Source organism: Oryctolagus cuniculus, chromosome 1 (assembly GCF_051225735.1).
Source record: "Oryctolagus cuniculus isolate XC-2025 breed Fujian yellow rabbit chromosome 1, ASM5122573v1, whole genome shotgun sequence".
NCBI lineage: Eukaryota > Metazoa > Chordata > Mammalia > Lagomorpha > Leporidae > Oryctolagus > Oryctolagus cuniculus.
This window is the reverse complement of record NC_142867.1, coordinates 113388128-113401130: the sequence shown is the minus strand read 5'-3', so window position 1 is coordinate 113401130 and position 13003 is coordinate 113388128. Positions and strand designations below refer to the sequence as shown.

The window sequence follows — 13003 nt, the reverse complement described above, 5'->3', positions numbered from 1 at the left end:
AAAAGCACTCACAAAGCATTTATGATGAAAAGACCCAGAACTGGCAAGGGTGCTGTAAGATACCTCGATGCAGCTGGTGGGGGTGTAAACTCTTACAGCCTTACTAAAAGGCAATCTGGCAACTCAGCCCAGCATCCTTAAAGGCAAATCATATCGCCATCCTTAGAAGTATGCACACCTTTAACTCAGTAATTTGACTTCTAGAAATTTATGCGAAGGAAATATTCATGAATGTGCATAAAGATTGATGCACAAAGATGTGCATCCCAGCTTTATTTATTGTAGCAAAAGATTGGAAACAACCTGTTTCCCTACCAATAAAGTGATGGTTACATAAATTACGGGACACCCGTATGATAGGAAATGATGCCGACATTAAAATATTTGTAGAAAAAATATTTAATGACATGGGGGAAATGCATGGCATATAATTAAGTGGGAAGAAAAGCAGCTTACGGAAAAGTTTGTGCAGTGCAATAATAATTTTGGGAAAATCATGTCAAAAGCAGAAAGGATAGACATTAAAATTTAATAGTGGTTCACGCTGGATGATGGGATTGTGAATGGATTTTCTGTTCTACGTGCTTTCCAAATTTTTAACAATGAACTGGCCATGTTATTTATTTTTATTTATTTATTTATTTGAGAGGCAGAGAAAAATATAATCCCCATCTGCCAGTTTACTCTTCAAATGCCTGGGCTGAAATCAAGATCTGGGAACTCAATCCAGGTCTCCCAAGTGGGGAGCCTTCTCGGCTGTCTCCCAGCGTCTGCATTAGCAGGAAGCTGTAGTCAGGAGCCAGAGCCAGGAATCGAACCCAGACACCTGCATGTGGGATGCAGGAGTCTTAACCAGCATCTTCACAGCAAGGCCAAACACCTGTGCCTGAGCTGGTGCTATGATGGGGAGGAGGAGGGGAGGAAGGCACTCAGCCAAATAGGCTAGGAGCCACGGAATACTCCAGAGCAAGGAGCCGCCCTCACAAAGGCTCTGCCTGGGGCACTTCTCCCTAAGCACCAGCCCGCACCGGCTGTGCACTGCTAACTGACCCCACAAGGGGGCTGGAGGGACACCGAGCCACCCAGCTGAGGCTCTCACTTCCTGATCCTCACCTTCCCTAAAGAGGACCCGATCAGCCTGTATCCCTCGGCCTCTGAAACTTAGAAGTTTCTCTATCCTTAATAACTTCATCGATTACAGCTCCAAACAGAAGAGAAAAAGGAAGAGAAAAATTCTGTGTGTGTGTGTATGCGTGTGTGTGTGTGGTGTGTGGCATCCACACACAGACAGATGTGGCTTTGGAGCTGTGGCAAGTTACTATAGCAACAGGCGGAAGGGACAGCTCCGGGTACCGAGAGAACTCATTCAAATCTCATATTAACTCTGAGACAAAAACGGGCTGGGGAGCGGTGTGGAGGAGGAGGGAGGGAGGGTTGGAGGGAGGGAGGGCCCATCCCGGGAGCCTCTGCTGTGCTCCTCACAGCTGGGTGGGGTTAACGAGCCGCCATGTGCCCCCAGCAGAAGGTGGCAGGATGTGTTTAAATGAGCAATTAAAGTGGCATTAGAAGAGGCCAATGCACCCCAGAGAAGCCCAGGGAGCTGCCAAGGAGGAGGAGCTGTGAGGAGCAGAGCTGTGGACCAGAGGCCTCCCTGCCTGAGGTTGCAGGCCTGGCCCGGCCACCAGCCCACGACTGGTGCCAGGCGACTCCAAGGCTGCCCAGCTGTCTGTCCATGGCTGTTTGTCCAGCGGGGGCTCCCAGGCACCTGACCTTTCTCTCTTGGCTCAGCCTCACTCCCAGAGTTTCCATATGTTTGTGTGCACTTGGATTCCAAGGCCGGGCCTTGGACAAGCTGGTTCATCTCCCGGATGGAGATATCATACCCACCTCACGCCATCCCAGGGAGGACCACATCGGCAAATTCCCCAGGGGAACATTTGGTCAACTGCTGCTCTCAGTGTCAGGATGGAAGACAGGGCTGAGAGTCAGCAGTGTACCCCCGTGACTGCTCTGCTTGTCAAATATGGGGACCACTTGGCAAACAGCCCCTGCAGCACCCCTACTCCGAACCCTGGACTCTCCCCCAGAGCCTGGCCTGGCTTGCCCTGCTGCACCGAGTGCCAAAGATCTTTACAATGATCACTGCCCCGCTGCTTGCTCCTCTCAGCTGTCAGGTGCAGTTCATGGAGATGGACACACAGGGAGAGGTGAGGGTTCAGGTCCAGCCCAGTGTCCCAGCAGCCCAGGCTGAGGAGGACAGTGCGCAGGACAAGGAGGGAGGGGGAGGAGGAAGGATGCTCCCGGCAGCACCCGCCCTGGCCCGGCCCCCACCTTCAGGAGGATGGTGTGGGACATGGAGGCGTTGGCGTGGATGATGATGGTGGCCGTCTTGTCGTCCCGGATCTCCTTGAGGAGTGGGGTGGGGTCCCGGGTGTCATCCAGCATCCGGACCGACAGTGTGTCCTTGGAGATAAGGAATTGCCGTAGCAGCTTCTCTAGGTTTAAAAGGCCTGGAGGGGAGAGAGGAGGAAGCCCTGAGGGTCCACAGAGCTGCCTCCGGGGACACTTGGGGAAAAAAAAAAACAAAACAGGGCCTTTGAGCTTTGGGACAGAAGCTGGCAGTGGGGCTGCTCCGGCGATTGGGGCTGCAAGCCGCAGCACAACCAGAACAGGTTCCTCTGCTTCTCTGAGCTAGTGATTCCATGGAAAAGGAAAAGAACGCCCCGAAACTCCTGTCACCCCCCTACACACACACACACACACACACACACACACGCATGCGTGTACACACACATACACACACTGCCTCTGAAGAGCATTGTGTCTCCTGGGCTGGGCCGGGTGCCAAGGGAAGTGCCATTCCCTGGGGGGTGACACACCCAGGCATGGAGGCCACCAGGCTTGGGGCTCCTTCCTGGATTCCAGGACCTTTCCTTGTGGCCAGTGGTCTTGGCCTGCGCTGCCCGTGCTGCAGGGGCGTGGCGAGGATCCCAGGAGGCAGCACGGGCAGTGCCCAGCCATGAGGCTCAGGCCCAGAAGAGCCGCACCCCGGCTCCCCGGAGCTCTGCTTTCCTCCTGGAGGTGGGGCAGCGACCCCCTCAAGATCCCGAGGTCCAGAAAGCCGGTCTAGCACAGCGCTTCGCACTCAGAGACAAGGGATTGTGATCATCACGGAGAACAGGCTGTGAACCGCTCTCCCGCAGGAAAGAGTCTGGGCCCTAAACAAAACGAGAAAATAGGACGGAGCAGGAGCAGGAGCGGAGGCCCCTCCCCTCCCTTCCTGTCTGCTGCTGAGGGGCCCTGGCAGGAGGAGAGCCCTGGAATTCTGCACGACTGGGGGAGAGGGAGGGGGCTTGTGTGGCAGGAGGGGCCCTCTCCAGGGAAAGCAGCAGACTCCATTCCAGCGGAAAGAGACCCGCAGCCGTTTGCTCCCAGAAGCAGCAGCGAGAGGAACACGTTCGGAACTCTTACCGTGTTCCGGCTAATGTGCTCAAACATTTTACAAGGCTTATCTCATTGACGTCTTCACAACAATCCCGTAAAGTATTGTAATCCCTAGCATACAGAGAACAAGAGGCAAGGAGAATGAGCAACGCTTTTCAAACATCGGAATACAGTGGGAAGGGGCTGGATTTCCAACCAGCTCAAGGCCTCCACGCTCCTGGTTTCTGCACCGGCTGCTGGGACACTGAGCCTGGGCATACTCAAATACAAGCCAGGAGGACTGCCCCCTGCACACATCATCCACCCTCCTGATCCCAGGGCATTGAAAAGCGCTGCCTCCCCCCCCCCCCCCGGCTGGGTCACACAGAGACACAGGGACACAGCCGGGACCAAAGTCCCTGGTTTCTGATCTCCCTCTAACCCTCGGACCCAGGCTGCCTCATGGGACGAACCCAGCAGGAGGCAGCAACCACAGTGCTCAGGGAGACCCAGCAAGGACCCAAAGCCTACACTAGGTGTGCAGGGAGAACAGAGTTGGGTCAAAGCCCAGAGTGATGAAGAGAGGTGCTCTGGGAAGGAGCTGGAGACTGTGGCAGAGAGGGGAGAAGCCCTCAGAGGGCCTACTGTTTACAGTGCAGCCACGGAACCTACAACTTGGAGTCGGCCTTGACAGAGGCTGCGAAAGTTCCACCTGCATCTGTGCCCCCAGCATCCCTGGCCCTGGTCGTGCGGGGGCACTTCCTGCCCACCCTGATCCACAAGATCTGCATTCCAGCTCTGGGTCAGCCTCTTTGGGGCTCCACTCTTCATCTCTGAAATAGGTCTCAGAGATGAGAAGGCATGCTGGGAACTGGGACGTACAGTCCCCTCTTGTCTCGGCTCTTGTATGTACTTAGCCCCAAAGGGCAGGCGCGGGGAGGCAGCGTCTCCCATGCAGCATGGGAAATAAGGAAAGCTCATGTCTGCTCTACCAACTCTCACCAGTGCGTGCTGGGTGCCAGGCAGAGATGGGTGGGACACGGGACTCGCAGCTTTGTCTCTAGAACAAAGTTCAGCTCACTTCTGTTGGCCTGGATTAGTCTGGTTTTCCATGGGACGGCCTGATTTTTGTTCTGTCTGTAAAATGGAGGGTGTCTTCTCTGTACCTTCTTCAAAGATGCTGCAAAGAACAGAGCCCCGCCTGGACAAAGGCGTGAGCACCTGGCCCCAGAGGCCCTAACAGGGTGGATGGGGCAGGCCATGGAGCTGGCACTCCCAGAGTCTAAGCCATTTCCCAGGAAGGCTGTGGGTGTAGCAGCACTGCAGCTGGAGCGGAAAACAAGGGGGGGGGGTGGAGGAGAACCCCACGGGTCCTGGTGCAGAGCTCAGGGAAGCTTTGAAGCCTGGCTGGGGAAGAGGCTGAATCCCCTGGGATTCTTCAGATGGGCAATGAAATTCAGTGGGATGGAAGCTCAGAAGACGACGGCAGAATTATGCACAGCATGGCGATGCCTGACAAAGGCAGCCCAGGGATACCTTATCCCTTCAAACCTGGCAGGTGCGCTGGGCTCCCAGGGAAGGAAAGCCCCTGGGTATCAGATAAACTGGCCCCCTGTTCCCATCAGTCCCCAGTTCCCAGTGTTCGGCTGCTCTGTAAACAAGGAGCAGAATGGCTTCCAAATTCCACCAAAACTTTGTGCGTGCTAAGAGGCAGGATGGGGACGGGCTAGGGCAGGGGACAAGGGCAGCCAGCCCCACAGGACCTCAGCATCTCATCTTTTTTTTTTTTTTTGACAGGCAGAGTGGACAGTGAGAGGGAGAGACAGAGAGAAAGGTCTTCCTTTGCCGTTGGTTCACCCTCCAATGGCCACCACGGCCAGCACGCTGCAGCCGGCACACCACGCTGATCTGATGGCAGGAGCCAGGTGCTTCTCCTGGTCTCCCATGGGGTGCAGGGCCCAAGCACTTGGGCCATCCTCCACTGCACTCCCTGGCCACAGCAGAGAGCTGGCCTGGAAGAGGGGCAACCGGGACAGAATCCGGCGCCCCGACCGGGACTAGAACCTGGTGTGCCGGCGCCGCAAGGTGGAGGATTAGCCTAGTGAGCCGCGGCGCCGGCCTAGCATCTCATCTATCGGCGGGTCCTTCCTCTTCCTAACCTGGCTGACACCTGAGGCACCAGAGCACACAGGCAGGATGTGAACGCTGCCACCTGCAAGGCTTCCTCGGTACCCAGCGCCCACCCCTATCCGTGCTTCTGTATCCCTGTCTGTGAAATCAGGAGCTCTTAAGAGGATGTCAAGTATGTTGCTGGTGTCTGTCATCTACCAGGGGCTCGACAAACCTTGTGGCCTATTTGTCCTTGAGGGTCTTTCACTGAATCCCCTCCCAGAAGCCACCTCTCTACTCCCCTGCCCTCTCCACTTCTCACGTCGCCCAACTCTTAAGGGATTTGTTATCCGACCCCATAAAGAAAGCCCTGGTTGTAAATCCTACAAGATATCTGATCACACACAGATGCGCCTCGATTTATAATGACATCACATCCCCATAAACGCACTGTAAGTTGAAAATATCATAAAGTCAAAAATGCACTCAATGTACTCTCTACTGAATGTGTACAGCTTCTGCACACCCTAAAGTAGGGGAGAAACTGTAATCCCCACCTCAACTCAGGGACCATTTGTAATCACATGCATGTATGTATATGTACACCTTTGTGTGTGTGTGTGAGTACACATACATGACGGGAATTCAAAAAGTTCATAGAAAATGGAATTAAAAGTAAAATTATTTTGGCGTGAAAATATTTTGAAATCTTTGCCTAGCTTTTTCATGATTTGCACTTCCATGAACCTTTTAAGGACTCCTTGCATTCACTGATTTCAAAAGTTTTTGCACCTGAACTCGTCTTTTAATTCCATTTTTGATGAACTTTTTGAAGTGCCCTCTACATAGTTGAAACACATGCATGAAGTATTTCGCAGTGCTAAGGAGGGATCCCGTTCTAAACTTCTCTGCACATTCCCTCTGCATGGTGCCCATGGACTGGACTTGGCTAGAGCCTGTGAGGGAAGAAAGAGACTTAGCATCTGCAGGTGCCAGAGGAGCAGTGGGGCCAGCAGGACTGTCACCATGGCACCGGAGGAGCCTGGCTCGAGGGAGCAGAAGAAGGGCAGTCACAAGGACTCACCCAGGGAGCAGCAAGTGAGAGGAAATCATGGGGAGACCGCTTACAGCTGAATACTAGAAGAACCTTCTCTTTGAGCTGTCCAAAGAGGCAGTGGGCTGTTCAGGAGGTAGTGAGCTCGCTGTTGCTGGAGGCAGTCAAGGAAAGAACAAAGCTCCTCTTGACCATTGTTACAGAAGGAATTCAACCAGCAGATGGAAAGCTGAACTAGAAGAGCCATGTGTCTTTCCGGCCCAGAGACTCCCTGATTGTATGAATCAGAAGAAGATAACTTTTGCAATTCTAGGCAGTGGAAGCAATTTGCAGAGGAGAGAAGCGTGGTTTCGTCGCATGCAGAGTATTAGCGTGTCAGTGTCGTCTGGCCTTTTCCTGTTCCCCTCACCTCTGCCTAATGGGCTTGAGGGGTTTACCCAAGGCAGTTGCCACCACAGGGGTTAAAAGCTACTCTCTTCCCTGGCACCACCCCAGCCTCGTCTCCTGCGGGACGCAGGCCCAGCAGCAGGTCTGCCTGCCAAGTCTGGGGCTGCGAGGGACCTGGGGAGCCTATTAGTCTCGCTCAGGATGCAGCGGGATGGATCGATGAGAGACTCAGCAGGCCGGCTGTTTTGGGAGGAAGGAGGGAGGCTGGTGGCTGCAGGGCAGGGGAGTCCTGCGAGGTGGCAAAAGGCACAGCCAGGTTGGACAGAGCTGCAGAACAAGGGCACAAACACCTAAGCGATGGGTCTGCAGGGCACACAGAGGACCCTGGCTTCAAAACAGCCAAGAAAACACCTGTCTCAGTAGGCCTCCCTCCCTCTCGCCCAGCGGATGCCCTTGGCATAATGCTTTGGCCCCGGAAAATGCTCAGATTCCCAGCAGCGCTTTAAGTCTTGTGGGAGGCACAGGTGTACGTGGAGAGGACTTCATGAGACAACACGAGTTCCACACGCTGCACGGGGCCCTGAACCTGATAACCCTGCACTCCCCTTCCCCTGGCCAGCACCCCTGCCTCAGGATGCCATGTCATCAGGTCTCTGCTATGGAGCTGATCCTGATCAGAGAGATGGGATGAGGCTCCAAGCTGTCATCGGGTCGGGGAGAGACACAGGGCGAGTTCAAGTGTTGGAGGGACTTACTTCTTCTGCCCCTCAGCTTTGTCCCACCCCACACCTGAGCTTGGCCCTGGCAGCAGGAAGAGGAGAGAGCACTGAGGAGCAGGCCCAAGAGGCTGCCCCTTCTACAACAGCAAGGGTGGAGGAGGAGGGAACCCAGCCTCCATGCTCCCACCGGTCTCTCCATTCCAGGGCCTGTGCTTCCAGCCTGGGCCGTGGCTACTGGGGCCCAGCATGCACTCCTGCCCTGAGTGCAATGTCATGGTTTCCTAGGCTCCTTCACATGCAGTGGGTTCAGTGTTCGGAGGTTCCTGGTGGGCAGGGACTGTGATTTAGTCCCGGGGAAACAGACGACCAATGGAGGCAAGTGGGGGAAGATCCTGTAAGTGACACCACAGAGTTGAGGCCAGCATCCACAGCCGAGTGCTCTGACTCCAAGTCCTGGCCCCTGGTTTCACCACTCAGGTTGGCATGTGAGGGTCTCAGCACTGCCCCCCCACAACTGGGGAAGATGGTCCCTCACTTTGGTCCCTTTCATGGGGTTAGAAGGAAGGGAGAGAAGCTAGCAAGGGCCACGTGACCTCGAAAAGGCACTCAATCTCTCTTTTCCTCATGCCTATGAGAATGTTAACAGAGACCTTACTACATGAGCTATGTGGTTTAAATCAGAGAATTTTTTTTTTTTTTTGACAGGCAGAGTGGACAGTGAGAGAGAGAGACAGAGAGAGAAAGGTCTTCCTTTTGCCGTTGGTTCACCCTCCAATGGCCGCCGCTGCAGCCGGCGCACCGTGCTGATCCGATGGCAGGAGCCAGGATCCAGGTGCTTTTCCTGGTCTCCCATGGGGTGCAGGGCCCAAGCACCTGGGCCATCCTCCACTGCACTCCCTGGCCATAGCAGAGAGCTGGCCTGGAAGAGGGGCAACCGGGACAGAATCCGGCGCCCCAACCGGGACTAGAACCCGGTGTGCCGGCGCCGCAAGGTGGAGGATTAGCCTATTGAGCCACGGCGCCGGCTCTAAATCAGAGAATTTAAAATTCTAATGTGATAATGTGAGAACCACCTTATCACATGAGCACATGGCAAGCACCCAACAATGCAGATGCATCATTAATTTTGTATCACAAAGAAAGATGGTCCACTCTGCCCCGCCTCTTTCCTGGGGTCCCGGGTATCACCTCCTACTTCCCCATCCCCCAGGGTTGCAGGGTGAAATCACAGTGACTCATGGTGTATCGTGTTCTGAGCCCAGTGGCTCACCTACCAGTTACCCCCACAGACACTACAGTCCCCATATCACACAGGACGGAATGTAGGCCCAGTGGCACATAGCTCCTGAGCAGGGGTGCAGGCAGGGCGGTGTGGCTCCAAAGACGGATCTCGTCTAACTCCACCATCCTGCCTTGCTTCCGGAAATCATTTCCTCACTGGGAGCCAGAGGCGCTGGTCAAAGCCCACACCTCTCCAACAACAGGAGCCACGGTTAGTGGACACGGGAGGGCGGAGCCGGACCGCCACTCACTCTTGCTCCAGGTGGGGCCACGCCCAGGTGGGGCCCCAGGAAAGGGAAGAAGGGAAACCCCTGGTGTGCCCAGCCTTTCCTGGCCATGGTCACCGTGGTCTCATCTGTATATCTCGTCCTGTTTGATGCCCCCTGCTTGATGCCATACTGGGAGGGAAGCATTGTCATTCCCGTTTCATAGATGAGACAACAGAGGCTGGGGGTGGGGGGAGAATCTTTTTCCCAAGATCACACATATGGCAAAGAAAGGGTAGATGGAGCAGGACTTGCAGCCTAAAAAGGTTATTAAATTACTTAGAAAAAACCCACCAAAGTAAGCATTAGAGAGAGAGAAGCGAGAGAGCTAGCAGGGAGCTGCCTGCCACACCACACCTGCTGTGCTGGGACCACACTGAGAGGTCAGCAGCCAGCTCTGGGGCAGGGTGGGGGATCTGAACAACAGGCCTTGGGAGCCTCCAAAGAGCCGACTTCCTCGGGCTCCCCGAGGATGGCACATAGGGGCCACTTGTGGGTGTTCTGACTTTCTCCCTGTTAAAGAAAAAGAATGTAATCCACACCGTATCTCTGCTCGGTCCAAAACCTGCTTATTAAAAATCTACTTTGGGGAGCAGGAGGATAAGTGGCGGGATTCCCTGTGGAACGCTCTCCGTCACGCCTCATCGTGATGCCTGGAAAACAGAATTAGACCCCTGCTGCTAACGGTGCGTGCTGCGTCTCTGGGGCTGGAGAGGAGGACAGAAGAGGGTCTCCTTCGGGGTGCTGAGCGGTGCTGCCATCCAGCACTCTGCTCTGACCCTTTGATTAGATTTCAATATTCTCTGTCCCTGAACCTCCCCTGCTCTGCCCCACCTTCCTTCTCCCAGCCCTGGTGGGTGGGGCCAAGGTCCCTCAGCACCCTGGACAGAGGCATCCTGCATAAAGGACACGGTGTGGCTGTGAGTGCCCCGGGTGGGGGAGGGGGGCTGTGTGGCCTGGCATCTCCTGTGCCTGGACATCCTCATCTCCTCCAGGATGGGGTCTGTGCTCAGTCACCCCGCTCCCCTGCTCAAGGGAACACGGGGACCCTGCTCCAGAGCGGCACTGCCCTTCAAAGCACACCGTCCCCGACAAGCACAGCCCGCTCTGGGGCTGCCGCTCGCAGCTGGGTGTGTGCAGCTCAGGACGTGGGAGAGGCCGGCAGGGGGAAGCCCTAGCTTGAAAGTCAGAGAACCTGGCTTTGCCAAGGACCAGCTGTATGCCCTGAAGTCCCTGAACAGCTCCAAGACGGCTTTCTCAGCTCTTGAATGACTGGGGAGGAGGAAGGCAAAATGGGAAAACATAAGTGGCAGTGCTTTGCCATCTGCAAGGAGCAGTCTGAATGTCAAAGAATGTCAGACTTCTAATGGAAAGAGCCCTGGGCAGGGAGGCAACAAATCTAGCACAGTGCTTGGCGCACAGTAGGTGCCTAACAAATGCCACAGCAACTTATTTCTCAAAGCCTAGTAAGAGTGGAGGCAGAAGAAACAGGGCACAGCCAAGAAGCAAGAGGGATGGCGGTTAGATACAAGAAAGAAGGTTCCTGTCAGGTTGGTGTGATACTGCAGGACCATCTCCGATTAGAGATATTCATGGCTTGTCCTCCTCCTCTTGACACGCCCCTGTGTATGGGGGGTGGGCCAGCTTAGTCCTGCCTGAGTGGACTTGTGGCAGTCAGTTCCAGGGGACAGTCCCTGGTCCTGTCACACCATTCAGTGGCGTGAGGATGCCACAGGAAGCCGGCTGCCTGGTAGAAAGTGGTGTTTCCCACCAAGTTCCACAAAATACGAGCCCCCTGTTGACCGCTGGCACCATTTGGGGGCCCCTCCTCAAACCTATTTGGAAGACAATCGGGTAAATATTTGTCCGGTCCATGCGAATGTGTACTGAGAGCGTCCACGGGGAAACAGAACAAAGGGCATGCAAACACGCCTCGTGCCTGGAGCTCTGTCCACACGCATCAGCGCCAGAGCAGCACCGTCCCGGAGAACTTTCTGCAGAGATGGAATGTGCTGCTCACCGGGGCGGCCTCCAGCCACCCGCGGCTACGGGGCACCTGAACTGCAGCTGGGGAGATGGAGGAACTGCACTGGAAGTGGTATTTCCTTTCCATGAATTCAGATTTCAACGTCAGCAGGGGCTTTGTGCCTGCTGCGTTGCTCAACAGAGCTCCAGGGAACCTGGTCTGAGAAGCAGCAGAGCCAGGGGAGAATCCAGGGGACTACGAGCTGGAGAACCCGGGTTCAGATCCCAGCTCTGCCGTTCACTGATCACAGGCCTCAGTTTCTCCCTCTGTAAAGGAGGGGGTCAGACCCTCGTGGAGCCCTGCCTGAGAACCCCAGTGCAGCATGGCCCTGAGAGGGCAGATGTGTCCATTTACCATTCTAACTGCATCGTGTGCACACAAGCCCTGCTGTTCCATCTTTGAGAACACAGCCTGCATGTTCCTCCCTCCCATCTCACACAGAGCCCGACACAGAGCCGAGCAGGCAGGAGATGCTCACCAAACACCTGATTGGCTGTCAGGGACCAGTGCGCTCCTGCGAAGACCCACCCTCTGGTCCCTCTCTGGCCTTCCTGCTGAAGAAGGCTTGGAGCCAGCTTTCTCCAAGGCGGAGGGTCCCCAGCGAGTTAGATCTCATTTTAGTTCTCCAACACCCATGCCATTTCTCTGTACCCCAAACCAGTAGAACCCTGCGCCAAGGGCACACCCATGCTTAGAACTCACTTTGCTCTGAGGACAGTCGTCAGGGGACAGAGCTTCAAGAGCCCCGGGTGGATGCAGGACCAAGTCCATGCCCCTTCCCCTGCCGCTCAGGTGCACCCGCCCCCTCCCCAGCCCCTCTTCCCATCTTTAACCACTATCGAAGCCCAGCTCCAACTGACCCCTTGGTCGACACGGCGTCAGGACTCCTGTTTCCCGCTCTCCTCCGCATCTGATAGGCCTCATCTCTATGTTCCTTAACTTGAATGTTTCTCATCCTCTGAGATCCACTCGCAGCCCTGCCCAGCTCTAGCAGCCCTGTGGTTTGGGGCTCCTGGCACACTGGACACACAGTACAAACTCTGTGCCTTCTCAAATTGGTGGCCGGGGACATTTCTTCTCTGTCCTCGCCACAGGGCTTTGGAAGGAGCTCTGGCCCTATAGTGAGAAGACCTGTGTTTGAGGTTGGGCATCATGGCTGGCATCGTGGGACCCTCGGCAAGTCACTGCACCTCCCCGAGTCTCACCTTCCTCAACTGTGAACTGGGGGATCACCATCCCCTCCGCCAAGCCCCCTGGGTGGTGGTAACAAGCACCTGAGGTACATACGAAGCAGCCTTGTGGAACGGAGACTCGGTTATTTTGCTGAACAGACGTGTGTGGGACATATGAGGGAGTGCACGGGTGGAGGCAGTTGGGTGCAAAGGCCGGGTGGAGCGGGGGGGTCTGACCATGACATGGGGTGGCTTTTGCTTTTGGATGCTGTGGGGACTCCAGGATGGAGGAAGGACTTCAGGACACAGGGTGGTTCTGCAGAGGAGCCCTGGTGGAAGGCAGGCTCTCAGGCCAAGGCCTGCACAGGGGAGCTGTGCAGGACACAGATGACTGGGGCGCAGGCACTCACCCTTGGTGCGCGCCCCTGGCCGGCCCCTGCCTGGCCGTATGTGGGTGCGCAGCTGCCACCGGGAGCACACAGATGCTGGAAGGTGCTGGCTGAAATTAGCTAAATCTCATAAACACTACATTTGTGTCACAAATTGTCTGGGAGCCAGAGAAGACA

General features: G+C 55.5%; 1 protein-coding gene across 8 annotated transcripts in view; it reads right to left on the bottom strand.

Moving 5' to 3' along the window:
- The window catches only part of GRIK4 (glutamate ionotropic receptor kainate type subunit 4), a 433666-nt gene that overhangs the window by 144751 nt on the left and 275912 nt on the right, over positions 1-13003 (bottom strand). For all 8 annotated transcript variants that reach the window (XM_051819416.3, XM_051819403.3, XM_089313654.1 and 5 more), the window contains one exon: positions 2332-2510. In XM_051819416.3, the coding sequence (XP_051675376.1) occupies positions 2332-2510 (179 nt within the window). The remainder of the gene's footprint in view (positions 1-2331; positions 2511-13003) is intronic.